General features: G+C 38.8%; 1 protein-coding gene across 2 annotated transcripts; it reads left to right on the forward strand.

The window, feature by feature from the left end:
• Positions 1-64: 64 nt before the first annotated feature.
• Positions 65-16,115, forward strand: SRP54 (signal recognition particle 54). 2 transcript variants are annotated; one of them, XM_032690475.1, is made up of 16 exons: positions 65-141; positions 3,000-3,108; positions 4,438-4,529; positions 5,108-5,192; positions 6,124-6,228; positions 9,000-9,066; positions 9,149-9,206; positions 9,897-10,047; positions 10,907-11,055; positions 12,373-12,473; positions 12,583-12,669; positions 13,084-13,157; positions 13,404-13,512; positions 14,253-14,423; positions 14,922-15,017; positions 15,652-16,115. In XM_032690475.1, exons 2-16 carry the CDS (start codon positions 3,031-3,033, stop codon positions 15,741-15,743), a joined length of 1,515 nt encoding a protein of 504 aa, XP_032546366.1. In that variant the 5' UTR covers positions 65-141; positions 3,000-3,030; the 3' UTR covers positions 15,744-16,115. The 2 variants fall into 2 exon arrangements, with proteins under 2 accessions (XP_032546366.1, XP_032546367.1); XM_032690476.1 differs by lacking the exon at positions 65-141 and adding an exon at positions 194-633 and having other exon boundaries at positions 15,652-15,759.
• Positions 16,116-17,637: the final 1,522 nt, after the last annotated feature.

Consider the following 17,637-nt stretch of genomic DNA (forward strand, 5'->3'; position numbering starts at 1 on the left):
AGCGTCTCGCAGGGCGGCCTCGCCCCGGCGGCAGCGCCGGGCGGGCCGGGCCGAGCCGAGCCGAGCCGGGCCGGGCCGGGCTGGGCTGGGCTGGGCTGGGCTGCGCGCGGCTCTGCCCGCGTGCCCCGCTCCGCGCGCACGGTGAGTGCTCGCAGCTGCCGCGTCAGCGGGGACGGAAGGTGGGCACCGGGCCCTCCTGGCCCCGGGACTGGACGGGCGGCAGCACGGGCCGCTCAGGGCCCTCGGTCCGCCAGAGCTCAGTGGGAGCAGTTCTGGGCCTCCCGGACCAGTCCCCGCTGTCCGAGTCACTGGGACGGGGCTCGCCCGGGCGGGGCCCGGTCGCTGTTTGTGGCCAGCCCGGGTGCCCGCGGAGAAGGCAGCGGTTGGGCACGTATCCAAGGCTGTGCCTTCCCTTCTCTTCCTTCCCTTGAAAACGAGGGCTTTGGGCTATAAGCGACACAGCCGGTCCCCGCTGCCGTCCCGGGGGCGCCTTCCTGTCCTTTGCCGGGTAACTTTTGAAGGTGGAAACTCGTAAGCTAAGGTTGAGTGACGCTGTAGCAGCTCCAGCCATTCGCACCTGTGAAACAGCTGCTGCTCCGTTACAGTATTTGAGTTGAGATTGATCTAATCCATGTAAGTATGTAAGTGTACATTTAGTGTAACTTTATTATACAGACTTTTAAGAAAATGTCCCTTTTGCTTGCTGTCTTTTAAACAGCTGTTTATGCAGCTCTTGCATTTTAGAGTTTTTCGCTTTTTAAAATCCTTTACTTAAAAGAGTACTGCTAGATTAGCTAGGCAGATTTATTTAGGTTTATGCTGGGGGGCTGAGCAGCGGTAGGCAGTCTGTCCCTTCAGAGTTGCTTCATTGCTGATTTTCTTAGACCTAATAAATCCCCCACTATTTCTGCTGCCCCTTGGTTCCTGAAATGCCTGTTCCCGGCAGAAGCACAGAGTCCTGGCACTCCGTGGAGCAGAAGGATGTCCTGGGAGCTCAGTGTGGAGGTGCCCAGGTGGCTCAGACTGTGCAGAGCTCAGCTCAGCAGAGACCTGCTCGCTGCAGCCTGGCGAGTCTCTTGGGGGGCCCTGCTGGGTTTAACCCTGCTCAGGGTGTTTGTGGGATGCTGCATTAAAGCTCAGCTCTCCAGAACTACGGATGCTCAGCATATCCATGTTCTGCAGTGCAGTCACTGCTAATGCCCTCCTGGCTGCCTGCCCACCCAAGCAGTTGTCGGGAGTGTGGCTCTCAGCTGGGATGGACTGTGTGTGACAAGCTCTGTTAAGTTCTGTACTTGGCACTCCTTAGTAATTCTGATGGCTTATGAGTTCTTAATGTGCTAGCGAGAGCAGTTGATATGAAAATACTTAAGCTCATCTCCTTAGCAAAGTATTTGTGTTATTCCTATTGTAAGGCTGTTGGAAGAAGCATTTGGAATTCTGCAGAGGAAACATTTGTATCCTAGGACATAATTAACTTTCTGTATTTAGAGACCCATAGAACTCTGGAAACTAATTTTAAATACTGAGCAGTCACATGGCTTCTGTATGTTGGTCATCCTATCAAATTTCTTAGCTGTTATATCCAAGTATGGTAGTTAAGTTTTGTCTGTGGATGCAGTTTTAGCAGCTCAAAGCTTACTGAGTTGCAATGCTATTTTTAAGGGGTTTTATTTTTGCATTATTGTGATTTTCATAGGAAACGAACTTGAAAAAAACTTTTGAACATCTGTTTTGCTGAGACCCTTTGGTAGATCATATTGATGATAATGGTTTTTTAGACTTATACTGCAATAATGTGACTTGTATGCCTTGTAAAACTCCAAGGTTTCCTTCCTTACCACTTCAGATAACATGAAGTCCTCTTTCAGCAATATAAGAAGGTGGACATCCATACCTGTTAATGTACTGATCTACAAATACTCTGTGGGTAGAGGTCCTTAGGAAGCATAGACTAATTTTTTTAATGAATATTGAGATGGCATGGTAATGGATATCACTTTGGAATTGCTTGTACATACAATGTACATTAAATCTAAAATGTGTAAATGTATTTATTTGCATCATTTGCTATACCCAAGTCCTGTACTTACAGTGGATTTATTTATCCTACATCTTTTGAAGCTCCTGAAGAATTTGTTCTGCAGTGTGACCTCAGTATTGGGGGGGGAGGATTAGGCTGGCAGTTGGTTTTAGGGTTTTGTTGTTGGTTTAACCTGCTAGCTTTGTAACAATAGTAACTCTCAATTAGACAAAGCAATCAGGAGATTGGCTTACATGGGTGACTTGTTTTAGCTCTTTTGGAATATATCTGGAGGGTTATATAGGAGGTGGAGTGGTTTAACATGTTGACCTGAATATTCATACCCTTCAGAAATTAACTTTTTCTGGTTTCTTAACTGTAAGCTGTGGTACACTTATATGTGAGATTTGTGTCTGTAGCGAACAAAACAATCTGTTTTTCCAATAAATCCATTAAAAACTACAGTGTGAATTTTGCTTATTAAAATGCAAGCATGTTTGTAGGGTTACTAAAATGGGAAATTCAGTTTGATTTATTGGAAGCTAGATAAAATGCAACCCGTAAATAATGTTCAGTTTTGCTAGCAAAATATCTTGCTTCTGGTCATACTGGCTTTGCAGGATGCAGAGTTTCTAAGCTATCCTGCTTGATTTTATTCTGTCATGTAGCATATTGCTGACAAGAAGATAAAAAGCAGGAAGTGTTCTTTCTGGAAGTCTGTCTGAACTGTTTTTTCCTGGTGAATACAATGCAGTTATTCTACACAGTGAAGTGCTTCCTAATTGAAGTGTGGTATCTCTGTTTTTAAGTAGGCCATCAGGATAGCCTAAAATTAGCTTCAGGCCAGTGTTTCCTAAAAATAACTAAAAAGTAAAACTTATGCACTTTCTGGATTGCAAAGCAGGATTCTTTACCTGAAAGTTCCTGGAATAATTAATTTGTGACATTGTAACTTGATTTTTTTAAAATTGTTTTCCAGATTCTTCTGAGTTGTACTTGAAGCCGCCAAAATGGTTCTCGCAGATCTTGGAAGAAAAATAACTTCAGCATTGCGCTCCCTGAGCAATGCTACGATTATCAATGAGGAGGTAACTAGTGTGCAAATGTGATGGCACTAACACTTTAAAAGTTCTGAGAAAAAGTTCTCAGAGGCTGATGAAAAGCTTAAAGTAGGCTGATGTTGTCTGGAGGCTCTTCTCTTCCTTCAAGTAAAATTTCTACTGGAAGTTTTAACCCCCTGAGAGTACTGCCAGAACTTAAAACTAGATTTATACATGGATAATCACCTCAGACATAGTGGGTCCTGTGGTCAAAGGGTCCTTGAGTGTGGTGGCTGTACTTAGGGAGATTAATGTTCAGTGGAGATAATGCCAGAGGAGGCACGTACCAAAGGTTGGGTGGAAGGTAGGCACCTGCTCTCATTTATGGCTGTATGTGCAGCCAGACTATGCAGATGTGAACTAGGCTGGTAGAAGCTGAAATGTGGAAGAACAAATAGCTTTCAATGTAAGCTGTGCTGTCTGAAATGTGAGGAGTGTGTTGTTTGCTGCCTTTATATTCAAGCCAGTGTGTGGTTCTGGATGTTTGTTTCAGTTGGTATAGTCTGTATTTTTTGTAATTAAGAGTTTGAAATTATAGCTGTGTGTATTCTGTTATAGGACTGAAAAGCAAGATGGCAAACTAACTAATGTGATGGTTTAAATGTGCCTCTGAGTAAATAAATTGTCAGAAACTGTTTTCAGATGGACAAACAGGTGGCTTTAGGTAACTAAAAAGTAGGCTTATTGAGAGCTGTGGGGTTGGAACTTGTGCACAGAGGAAAGGTTTTACCATATTGGCAGCTGGGAGACAACAAATCCTTAACTGAATCAAATACAGCCCAGTATATAGCAGTAGAAACTTTTATCCTCCAAGAGCTCAAGATGTGCAAATGAGGCCATTTATGCAGGTGTTACTTTGAAAAAATCTTTCTGTTCAAGACTTTTCACTTTGAAAAATCTTACAACTAATAAACTGGGTTGCTAACCAAGGCACCTGCTTACCTAGAAGAAATACAACCAGAGCAGCTGTCCAGTTTCTGAAAATGCAGATAGCAGGGTGTCCATCTTGCATTTAAGGAATACCTGTATATACAGAGCTGGTGGTGTGACATGAGATTTTTTGGTGTACTCTCTGAGTACCCATAGGGAAGTTTAGAAAGTCTTGCTACCATATGAGTGGCTGTTGGCCTTACAGCAATAGGAAGTGTTCTGTTGTTACTATGTTATATAGTGTGCAGTTGTTACAATTGAGAATCCTTCTCTTCCATTATTACCTTTCACATATAAATTTTATTTATGTAGGAACAAATGCACAGACTTTTTTTGTGGTGGTCAATCCTGTGTATTGTAAAACAATTTTTCTTTTATACTCCAAAGGTTTTAAATGCTATGTTAAAAGAAGTATGTACAGCATTACTGGAAGCTGATGTTAACATCAAACTTGTGAAGCAACTTAGAGAAAATGTCAAGTAAGTGAAATAATCAGAATTTATATAAGTCTTGATGTTTGTAAAAGTTGTAATTTGAGGTAACAGAAGAATTTATAACTATATTTTTTTAGACACACCCACTTTACCTTTAACAGGAAAATGCAGTTTGCACTAAACATTTAGCCAGTTTCATTAAAAGAATTTTCATCAAGTTTAGCCATTTACTGCTGTTACAGGCTTTTTTCAAAAAACTGTTGCTCTCATCAGCTGAGTTGTCTGATAAACAAGTTCTTCATTACTTCCTAGACACTTCATCTTCACGTGTTCTGGGCTGCCTATAAATAGATCTGTGTATGTGACTAGTACTGTTACCTTGCCTGTTTTCAGATGTGTAATTCAAGTAAATGCAAGTCTGAAAGATGCAAGTATTTTAGAAACTTGTTTTTATCCTCTGTACAGAAGTGTCTCCAATGCATGTCACTTAAGTACATCTTATCTGACAAATCAGGATGATGCTGCAGTTGCAAAAACTTTGTTTATTACAAAAACATTGTTTATTACTAGGTTTAAGCAATGCTTTAAGTTATGCTAGTGTTTCATGGTTTCCTTAAATTCAGGTCTGCAATTGATCTTGAAGAAATGGCATCTGGCCTTAACAAAAGGAAAATGATTCAGCATGCAGTCTTTAAGGAGCTTGTTAAGGTAGGACTTCAAAATTCTGCATTATGTCACTTTTCTTGTACAGCCTGGGCTATGGAAGCAGTCCAGTAGCAAGCCAAGCTTTTAGGTGGTTATGTGGTACCTGCACTTATGCTTTCTGTTGTAAGGCTTCTTCCTATTGCAAACAGTAGTATTCTAATTGAAACTACTTTCTGGACATTTCTCAAGCTAACTTCAGTTTAAGCTTTAAGTTCACCTGTTCTTAGTCTTCAATTGAAATGTAAAGACAAAGGAAGAATAAAGTACTGTTAGCTTCTGGGCTGTCTTTGGTTGTCCCAGAACACACCTCTGCTACCCTAATGAAGATTTGTTCAGACTACTTATAAGCCTTTGAAAAAGTGTGTTAAGTGACAACCTAGCAGTTTATGGCAACATTTCTCATTAATTTACCTGCTTGGTCAAATCAGTACCTGGGTATCTGTTTTCTACCCTCCTTCCAGTTAGCAGTGTAATCTTTTGTTCTGTTAGTCTGTGCCCAGCCATATGATGGCTCTCAGGAATGTATGTACCTTCTACTCATTTCAGAAGTGAGGCAGCAATCCTAAAAAGCTTTCTGTGCTGTGGGATTCTCACCGGAAGAAGCTCATCCTGAGCAGTGACAGTGGGGTGGAGATCCTGTTTCTGTGTTGGTTGTTACACTTGTACCACCTACACAGGCCACCCTGACTGTAGGGCTTGGTGGTAGAAAAAAATTAACACTGTTACTCTTGCAGAATTATTATGCATAACAATAGATATCTTCCATGGGCTATTGCTGTTCACTGTAAATCAGCAAGAACCTGAGCAAAATTAAGACTAAATATGCAAAAATTGTCTTGCTCCATTGAATATGAAACCAGGCCCCTAGCATGATACCAACTCTCTGTGCTTTTGACATTTGGTTTTGCTACATATGTTAAACTTTGTTCTTTAGCTTGTAGATCCTGGAGTCAAAGCATGGACACCTACCAAAGGAAAACAGAATATTATAATGTTTGTTGGTTTGCAAGGAAGCGGTAAAACAACAACTTGTTCAAAGGTAATGTGCAGTGAATCTCTTTGCATGGGTTTTGGGTTTTTTGTTTATTTGTTTTGGTTTTGTTTTGTGTTTCTTTGGTTGGTTAGTTTGGTTTTTTCCTTGGGGAAGGTGGTGGTCATTTGACTCCTTAGATAGGGTTTGCTTGTGATCTGTGTTATTTCTATTAGTAGCAAAATGCTAACTCGCTAAAAGGTAGAGATATTTTTGCAGAAGGGTTCCTGAGATGAGAGGAGTGGACAAAGTGATATTCTTTTGGGACAAATGGCTTGTAGGACTTCTTTCAAAAATTTTTGAACTAAACCCTTGATGAAACAATACTGTATATGGATAAGAAAGATTCTTTCTATTTTTCCTTATTTAGTTGCCATCTGGAGTTAAACCACGACACTATAGTTCACTTCCTAGGTCAAAGACTAGTACTATGAATGGAACCTATCTCACTCCATTAATTATTGAGGCAAGCTACTGGAATTTGACTTTTGTATTAGATACCTCAGTTAAATATCAGTGTGTGGTGTGAAACTTCTTCCAGCCCGGGATTGATTGAGGAAATTTACATTTGTATTTTTTTAAGGCTAAAAAAGAATGCTATGAATCAACACAGAATAGGTAGGAGTGGAAGGGACCACAGTGGGTCATCTGGTTCAATCTCCCTGCTCAGGGAGATCATCATAAAGCACATAGCACAGCATTGTGTGCAGACGGTTCTTGAATATCTCAAGTGAGGGAGACTCCACAACCTCTCCGGGCAATCTGTTCCTGTGCTCAGACACTCACACAGTAAAGAATTTATTCCTCATATTCAGGTGGAACTTCCTGTACAACAGTTTCTAGCAGGTTGCCTCTTGTCCTATTGCTTGGCACCACCCGGAGGAGCCTGGCTCCATCCTCTTGACACCCTCCCTGCAGGTACTTACAGTCATTGATGAGGTCCCTTCTCAGTTGTCTCTTCTTGAGGCTAAACAGGCCCAGCTCCCTCAGGCTTTCCTTGGAAGAGAGACAATCCAGTCCCTTAATCATCTTCATGGCCCTCTGCTGAACCAGGAGCTCCATGTCTCTCACACTGAGGAGCCCAGAACTGGATACAGCATTCCAGATGTGGCCTCAGTGGGGCTGAATAGAGGGGCATGATCACCTCCCTCGACCTGCTGGCAATGATCTTCCTGCTGCACTCCAGGATGTCATTGGCCTTCTTGGGCACACTGCTGGCTCATAGATAGCTTGTTGTCCTTTTGTTATCCTCTTGTTACCCTTGATATTCTTGGCCAGATTTAATTCCAGATGAACCTTGGCCTTCCTTGTCTCATTTCTACTTACTCTGACAGCTTCTATATTCATTCCAGCTGGCCTGACCCCACTTCCTTCTCCTATGTAGTTCCTGCTTATGCTTGAGTAATGACAGTTCTTTGTTCATCCATGCAGCTCTCTTGCCCCCTTTGCCTGATTTCTTGCTCATCGGGATGCATCCTTCTTCAGTGTGGAGGAAGTGATCCTTTAATATCAACCAAATCTCTTGGACCCCTCTTCCCTGCAGGGCCCATTCCCATGGGATTCTTCCAAGAAGATCCCTGAAGAGGTGAAAATTACCTTTCTTGAAGTCCATGGTTGTAATCTTACTCGCTGCCCTGCTTCCTCCTTGCCCAATACTGAGCTCCACAATCTCACTGTCACTACAGCCAAGGCTGCCTCCAACCTTCACATCTCCAACAAGGCCTTCCCGGTTCGTTGGTGTAAGGTCAAGCAGCACACCATTCCTTGTGGGATCCTCCACTACTTGTGACAGGATGTTGTCATCCATGCTTTCCAGGAACCTTCTGGACTCTGTTTCACTGTGCTGCTTCTCCAGCAGATGTCAGGGTAGTTAAAGTCCCCCCCAAGTGCCTGTGACTCCAAGGCTGCTTCAGGCTGTCTGTAGAAGGCCTCATCCACTTGTTCCTTGTGATCAGGCAGCCTGTAGCAAACATCCACAACAACATCATCCTTACTGGTCTGCCCTTTTATCCTAAACCATAAGCTCTTGACTTGCTCATCATCCACCCCAAGACAGAGCTCAGTACATTCCAAGCTGGAAGGAAAAATTATTCTGTGGAAAAAAGATGCATCTTTCTTGCTTTTTTTTGTCATCTGCTTTTGAGGTTCACATGTAGGTTCTACTGAATATATGAATTCCTCCGATTTCAGAAGACTTTCCTAGTGCTTCTGTAGGTGAACTTTATTTTGGAAGTTTGTCTTTGGTCAGTCAAGTGTTTTGTGAACGTACATTGTACCAATGAAGCTGAGTGTTACAAGAAAGTTAAGGATTCTATCCACCACTCTAAAATAGGTCCTTGCAAATGGAAATATCTTTGTTCCTCTGGAAGCACAGAAACCACGAGCTGTGCAAGTTGTAGCCAGTATGGTACTTGATATTGAAGATTTACTGTTTTGGGTAGTTTCTAAATGCTAGTCCAATTTGCAGTATTAACAATAGAATCCAAGAGTCCATAAGATGGGAACTTGAGTTATTTGTAGTCATTCCTAACTCAGAAACTGAAATCAGAAGCAGAGTCAAGCTGCTGTTTTCATCTTGCCATTAATAATTATTTACGACATACTTTTCTAAATAATGGCCATGCTAACATTTGATACTTGGAGTCAGTGGCCTCAGTTATAGGAAGGCTGGCTTGCCTTTATGTCTTCTGTGTGTGTACTTCAGTGACTCACAAGCTGTTACACAGTGTCATGTCAGTGGACCTTTGGTGTAACTGCTTGTTTTGGATTTCTTTTCACAGTTAGCATACTTTTATCAGAGGAAAGGCTGGAAGACCTGTTTGATATGTGCAGACACGTACAGAGCAGGTAATACAGACTTTAATGATGTGGTTATCTATAATATTTAGAGATTTTCTTAAGTAGTCCCTTGACTATATCTGTCTTACAGGTGCTTTTGACCAGTTGAAGCAGAATGCCACAAAAGCAAGAATTCCCTTCTATGGGAGGTAAGCATCTTTCAGAATCAGTTTGGAGGACAATTTAACTCCAATAATGTATTGTTCCTTATTGAACATCTTGCACTAAGCCCCATCCAGTGTTGCCTAATAAATTAGGTTTTAGTAATATATTCTATTTTCTCTAATCATATAAAAATTCTACCTAATTTTGTATACTGCCAGGATTAGCAGGTAGGGATAGTGTAAGAAGAGATCAGGCTACTTTGTGTATAGAAGTTCATAGACTTCTACCAGACATATTCATATTTTCAGGAATTATCTTACAGATCAAAGGATATTATTTTTGGATGCTTAATTTTTTTTGTCAAGTAGAGGCAGAGGTGAACTAAAATAGCTTTTATAAAGCAGTAAATAACTTTCCTCTAAGCTTCACTGGAGGTGTACTGTCTAGGTGCTCAGTTAAATTGTATTTCAGGAAAGGGGTAGTAGAACTTAGTGCAGCTTCCAGCAGGTGAGACAGACAGTCCTTTGCACTTGAGTTCACAATGTAGTAGGGGTAAATGGCTCAAGAAGGCATATTTTTAACCAACTTTTGCTTGACATAAGAGAAATTCCCTCTTGAAATCCAGATACATTTATAGTTAACAAGTTTATAGTCAAGTGATGAAATTTTAAATGAGTTTGTTTGGGAATAAAAAATTGCACATACAACTACTAGATGTTTCTCTTTTTGATCAGTTACACAGAAATGGATCCTGTAATTATTGCTTCAGAAGGTGTTGAGAAATTTAAGAATGAAAACTTTGAAATAATCATTGTTGATACAAGCGGACGTCACAAACAAGAAGACTCGTTGTTTGAAGAGATGTTACAAGTTGCTAATGCCATAGTGAGTAGTTTTGAGAAATATAGTAACTTCTGTCATAGTCATTTGACTGCAATTGATTTATCTTTGTCCTAATGTTCTGTGTAGATTTTGCTTTAATTACTAGATTATATTAGAAATTACAAACAGGTATGAAGAAGCAAAGGTTGAATGACAAGTACTTGATAATTTTTTCAGTTTAAATTCTTCTATCTGTAATTCAAGGACACTTGCATATAAGGAGACTGTCATTCTTGCTTTAACTTTTCAGTTTCTTTGTGGAAAAACTAGATGAAAGAACCAGTCTGATCTGGTTTCCTGTAACTATGAATACAAAACTTTCTGTGATTGTCACAAATAATTGTCTTAAAACAGAGAAGATGATTGGATAACTTTCAACAGTTTTGATATGTAAATGAAGCTGGTGTTTCTTGTATGGGTTTAAAAAGTCTGGCTACTTGTTTGATTCCGGTTGTCTTGCATGACAATATGACACTTCCCACAGAATTCCTGCTAATGGCTAACTTGTTGTCAGAGGAATGATGTCTTAAATCTCTTAATGTAAAACTGAATGGACAATTTGAGCCATTAATTGCTCGTTTGCTCAAGATACTGGCTAAAATCACTTGAAACACAACTAATAAGCACAAACCTATTAAATTGTAATGTTCTGTCTTGTAGATAAATCTTTCATGTAGTAATACAGTATCAGTTTTTCAAATGGTCCTTAGATAATATTGTTCATAAAATGTCCTGTTTTAAACTGCACAGCCCTTACATACTGTTACTGCAGCAAGTTCTGCTACTGAATGCATGAACATAACGCATGAACACTTTTCACTAAAGCAGGAAATTATTATTTTGTGTATCTCATTTCTCCTAGCAACCAGATAACATTGTTTATGTGATGGATGCTTCCATTGGCCAAGCTTGTGAAGCTCAAGCTAAGGCTTTCAAAGATAAAGTAGATGTAGCTTCTGTTATTGTTACGAAGCTCGATGGACACGCAAAAGGAGGTGGAGCTCTTAGTGCGTAAGTATTGTGGTATAACAGTGACCAACATCTGGCCATGCACAGCCAGCCATGAAAGTGCCTTATTGTCTCACAGAAACCTGTTCTGTGAAAGTCACTGTCACATTGCACAGAATCTGAGATTTAAGTCGGTAACACTTAGATGCTTACCCTTCTTCTGATTGATAGGATCACCAGTTGATATTTAACTTCAGAATCAGATATTATGATGTATTTTGAATATAGTAGTGCATATTGTTACATGTCAGACTTCTGTCTTCTGAAAAGAGCATCAAGCAATATTCATTCCATATTCTGTATCAGGCATTTTCCCAAAAAGATCCATTGGGGTTTAATAGATATAGCTTACCTGAAGAGTTTTGTTTCTTATTTAATGCCTGAGAGTTTTTTCCAAAGGGGGAAAACCTCCACCTAGTCATATCTAGTGGCCTTAAAACTGTGATGCAAATCAAACTTCTGGATTGCCAGTGTCCAGCAACTTGGTAAAAAGTTGTCTGCAGTCATACTTACCTGAATTCCATTCTCACTGGACTTGCCATGTGCTGTATCTTCAGCCTGGTATGATTGTTCCAGCTGCGTTTCAATGACACAGCTTGTACTGAGCTGAGATGTGTCAAAACAGTCAATGTTAACTGACACTGACTTACTACATCACTGTCTGACTTCGATATGAAGTGTTACAGTTCTTGAACTGCCATATGTATTTTGTTTTATTTATAGCATAGTGATAGAAACCTAAAGCTTTTGGTATCTTTATTTTGCTCTTGTTTTAGTTGTCATGCATTAAGTTGGCTGTATTTGCTCTGTACTGTCTGTGGACTGGAAGCTGAGTTTCATCTCAAAGCTAGTACCAGTAGTTGACTGGTGAAAAGGTTCTGAGTTTTCTTATGCCTAAGCTTTTTTCCTGTGTTGAAAACAAGATTTTCTGTTGTTTGAGGTACCTTGAAGAAAATGTAATCAATGCCTGTGTCATATGACCTCCCAATATTAGGATAAACTGGAGATGATGTATTTTTATTTCTTTCCTCTCAAGATTCTTAAACTCAGCAATGAAAATAAACAACTTCTATTTCTGTTGATGATTTTTTCAAAGCAGAGTTTGTATTTTACAAAGAACTAATTAGAGAAAAATCTTTTTAACTACTGTCAGCTATACATCCAAATGCTGGATGTTTTTTTCATTAATAATAATCAAGGAGTAAGATACTTTAGAGAGGATGCATAGTGTTGAGAATGCCTAGCTGATTATGTTAATAGATGGTACAAAACATGGATGGTTTTTTGAGAGACTGTTTCATAAAATGTATTGTACTGCAGAGTTGCTGCCACAAAGAGTCCTATTATTTTTATTGGAACTGGAGAACACATAGATGACTTTGAACCCTTTAAAACACAGCCTTTCATCAGCAAGCTGCTCGGTATGTATGTACTATGTACAACTATACTTAAGACACTTTGAATTGGATAATGGAAAGTCAAAGTGTAATTTTTTTTAATGTTAATTTCAGAACTGTTTTCCTTTTCCAGGTATGGGTGATATTGAAGGATTGATAGATAAAGTAAATGAGTTAAAGTTGGATGACAATGAAGCGCTCATAGAAAAGCTAAAACATGGTAAGTTATTCCCAGGGCCTGAATAGCAGATGTGTTACAGTGATGTAATCATGACAGGTTCTCTGTGACAGAGACAACTGAGTTAATTTGTGTTATGTGTAGACATAAAAAACTTGCTCATGTGCACAGTGAAGAATAGCTATTCTTTCTCTAGTACATGTGGCAGGCAAGTAAACTGAGTTGTGTTTTTTGAGTGATGTCTGTCAGACTGTAACTGCAGAATAACTAGCTTAACAGTTCAGCATGTGCCATCTTAAACTGTTTATCCATGTTAGTAGTGAAGAGGTTTGTTTATCCATTTATCTATGCAGTATAGCATTTACCTTGTAAAAATGAAGAATAATTGAGAAAGGAGAGTAAGACCAAAATGCTAGTGTGACTTCTGCTAATTTTTTTTTTGTTGTTGTACTTTAGGTCAATTTACGTTAAGAGATATGTATGAACAATTCCAAAACATCATGAAAATGGGACCATTCAGTCAGATCTTGGTTAGTTATCCCCAAAATCATTTTATTTTGTCAGATTTTCACTGATATTTGACCAACTTCTGTAAACTTAGAACTCTTCATTGAAACTGGTGTTATAGTCTGTGCTATATGTTTTTCAAAAGGTGAAATTTGTCTACTGTATGCATAACTACTGAACTAAAAGTTGTTCTCTATATTTCTGGCTGCTTAGTTAAAGTTAGCTTTGCCTATTCTGATACAGCTTTTGTTTTTCACTTTTGAAACAAGGGCATGATCCCTGGTTTTGGAACCGACTTCATGAGTAAAGGTAATGAACAGGAATCAATGGCAAGGCTAAAGAAATTGATGACTATAATGGACAGTATGAATGATCAAGGTAAAACAAATGTCATGGGCTATTTTTCTTTCTCCATTGTTGAACAAGCTTATTTAGAGATCATTTTGGAAACAAAAAGACGTTGCAACATCTACTGTGACAGAAAATGATGAGAAATAATTAAGACTCTTAGAAATGGAAAGGAGTATGCATGTCTCCAACTATCCGAATAAGTCTAAATATTTAGAGATACCTTGATGACTGCCAGTTGTTGCTCTGTCTTGTGTAGGGTAGGTGGGATTTTGAAGCATTCTATTGGAAATTCATGTATTTTTATTTTTATATTGTAACTGTTCTTAAATTATTAATGCTACACTTGCAAATTAAAAAGCTTCTTAATCTTTAAACTGGCATTATTGTCTTTTTTCCTACCCACCATCAGATTTACTTGGTGATATAGCCTGGTCTCTGGAATCCACCCATAACTCCTGCTCTTATCCTTGGTCTAAACACATTAATATGGCTTAAGACCAAGTATGCTGAGAACATAATTTATTCAGACAATTTTTTTTCTATCATGGTGATTAACATATGAAGATAACAGCTTTTTAGTATTACTTCCTAGAATGTTACGTCTCAATTATTTATGTAAAATTCTGCATTGTCACTTCTAAAACTAGGTTTTTTGTTCTCTGGCTAAAAACTAAATTCTCAACTAGGAGAACAGGTTTGCTACCAGCTGTAACAGTTTTTAATGTCAGTAACTCAATATATCTTTCTTTTCCACATTCTAATTGCAGAACTTGACAGTACAGATGGTGCCAAAGTTTTCAGTAAGCAGCCAGGAAGAATCCAAAGAGTAGCAAGAGGTTCAGGTGTTTCTACCAGAGATGTTCAGGAGCTTTTGACCCAATACACTAAGTTTGCACAGATGGTGAAAAAGATGGGAGGCATCAAAGGGCTTTTCAAAGGTAAGAAAAACCCAACACCACAAAACCAACCAACCAAACCAAAAGTAAACAAACAAACCACCCCCCCCCCCCCCCCCAAAAAAAAACCCCAAACCAAAAACTAAAATTTATGAACTTGGTGGGGACATTACTTCATGTGTGAACACAGAGGAAATGTGAAAACATTGATTAGGGAGAGGAGAAAGTGACTTGTAGCTCACTCATTTTCATGATGTAACTTTATGTAACTAGTAAGGTCTGCACTGTTCTTCATGCCACTAATGTGTAACTTAGCAGGGAAAGCCACTGTATTTCTATGAATGTAGACTTGATTACTACCACAGTACTAACACTGCAATCTGTTATGTGGGGTGCAGGGACAGTTGATCTTTAAAGTAACTTTAACTGGCTGATGTAGTAACTTTTGATAATGGACTCATGGATTTGAATTTAGAATTAGAAGGTAACATTCAGATTTATTTCTAGCCCCATATGCTAATCCACTTTTTTTTTTTTTAGGTGGTGATATGTCAAAGAATGTAAACCCATCTCAGCTGGCCAAACTGAACCAACAGATGGCAAAGATGATGGATCCAAGAGTTCTTCATCATATGGGTATGTGCTGACTTTTTATAGCTTCAAGAGAGGACAGTTATGGTGGAGCATTTGAAATAGAGAAGTGAGGAATGTCATATGGGAATATCTGCATTATATATCGGTATTAAGTATTTCTAAAACTTTCTAACAAGAATCCGAAAGTTTAGTCCAAATGCTTTGCACTTTCCAGTGCTTAATCTAGCCTTTTCGTTTGGATTCAGCTCTCAAAATGAGCAATTGGAATGGTGTCTGGGAACAGTGATGACTGGAGGAATGACTGTGGTAAAGCAAATCTGCCTAAACTTCCCTTCCCTTCCAAGCTTTGCTTCAAGTAATTAAATCTGATAAGAGCAGCTTTAAATAAAGACTCGCATACTAGAACCTTACTAATCGATACTGGTCATTGCTTCAAGGTTTTTTCTTTAGTTCATAATGCACAGGTCATTGTAAAACCTACTTTAAACCTGGTGTTTTGCAGGCCTTTCTATAATTAGTCATTCAGTTTTTTACTTTCAGTAGCTGTTTTAGCCTATTTCGACAGTCTTGGGCTTCTGCATTTGTATATGACTGAAATAGTGTGTGTACTTTAATGAGACCTCGAGCAGGAGAGCTGGGCTTCAGAGTTAACACATTATGTTCTCACTTTCTGCAGGTGGCATGGCAGGTTTGCAGTCAATGATGAGACAATTTCAACAAGGTGCTGCTGGCAATATGAAAGGCATGATGGGATTCAATAATATGTAAAGAAGCCTTAATACAAGTGGACTTGGTTGACTCATCATTGCAACGTCAGTGAAAGAATTTGCTTTCTTCCTTTTTACAGTGATGAGGGAGTGGTCTTTTGAAATCTTATCCAGGCTTCTCAGTTTCTACATCTAATTTCTGGAAACTATTTTTGCTTAAATTAGTTCCTCTCCACTAATAACTGATGGCACAAAGAATAATTCAATTTAATGAAATAAGATCATGATGTAAAATTTTAATATTCAGAGACACTTTTTAATTGTTTACATCAAATGGCAGCCATTATATTTGTAAACAACCCTGATCTTTGGTTATAGTAACATAAAATGTCACAAATATACTGTAAAATAAAATGTAAGTGGTTATAAACAAGGGAATGGCCCATTTCTTCAGTTGTTTCCTACTACCCTTTATCATTTTGTAATGAGATGATTTCCTTATTTTGATTTGTTTCTAAAGAGTATTGTAGCTCATGTTTGGCATAGATACTGTAAGAATAGTTCAGTATCTGAAAATCTGCTGGTGGTGCTCAGGTGTGGACCATTTCTGAAGGTGGATGTGCTGTGCTCATGTTTGTACAAGACTTTGTTCTACAGAATTATATCATTCTTTCCCTGTACACAAGGAATGAAGTACATCTGGGTATGCAGATATCAAACTGTCTCATATACTGAAGAAAATCTTCATATCGTGATGTTTATCAAGCATTCTTTTGTTAGGGAGATAATTTCTGATGCATCCTAGGTGGAATTCTGTACTGGTACTGAATTTTAACACAGAGATAGCTGTATCTAGCAGAGCATATTGCTCAGCTACAATCTAGTCTTAATTTCCTATAGCATTTCTTTAGTATTTCTGTTTACTGTGTTGGTCTCAAAAGGGTAGAATCTACAAGCACAGTTCAGAAACTAGGTGTAGACCAAATGAAACATGAAATCTTAGCAAATATCTTTTACCCTTAAAGTAGGAGGGTGTATTATGAACCTCAATATGCTGCAGAGTGCTTGGTTTGTAAATGGACACCCAATGTTATTGCTTATAGAAGATAAAAGCTAAATGTAGTAATTAAAACAAGTGGGTCCATTTGTCAGCCAGTTCTTTAAAAAGGTGGCAGCTAACAGTGAATAGCTTATATAGGAAATTATGCTCTTGTGCTAATATAGGGTATGCTGTAACTTAGTTTATAATGTGAAACTATCTTCTACTTGATTAGTGGTACTTGTGTTCAGCATGAAGGATGCTGAAAAATCTTCAGGTATGCCATTTACCTAATGCACTGCATTTTATGCATAGCATTAGTCTGTAAAAGGATCAGTTAAGTTGGATCTTAATATTTTAAATATAACAAAAGAGTCCTTGTATATCACCAGCTTTTAGGGGACCTGTCCTCAGCTACTGAAGTGGTGTGTGTTTGCTAAAACCTGATTTTTTTTTTTTTTTTTAGTAGTTTTAGTTCTTGAGCAGTACAAACCAATGAACTATACAAAACGAAGCAGAAAAGAGTATCAAATCTTGGTTTGGAATGCAGTCGGGAGGGGAGAATGGATAGTTAAATGCATATGATGGAAATCGAACATGAATAGGCATATTGAGGATGAACACTGAGGCACTGTGCTTCAGGACAGGCTCAGTCAGACTGTCAAGTTACCAACAATTAACCCTCTATTTTCAATTTGTTGCATACATTTAGTTTTAGCTTTTAGTTCACCATTTCCAAACTAACTCTGCTACCAGATAGGAAGAGAGCTGTCACTAGCTAAGTGTTGGCAGAGGCACGGGCAAATTCAGAATGCATTTCCTCTAAAGTATAAGACACATGCTTGAATGAACAAAGTGTATATTTTTTTACCTTAGCGAGCCAGGTAGAAAATACTTTGGAAAATACTTAGAAAAG

The sequence above is a fragment of the Chiroxiphia lanceolata genome, chromosome 6 (genome assembly GCF_009829145.1).
Source record: "Chiroxiphia lanceolata isolate bChiLan1 chromosome 6, bChiLan1.pri, whole genome shotgun sequence".
Classification (NCBI taxonomy): domain Eukaryota; kingdom Metazoa; phylum Chordata; class Aves; order Passeriformes; family Pipridae; genus Chiroxiphia; species Chiroxiphia lanceolata.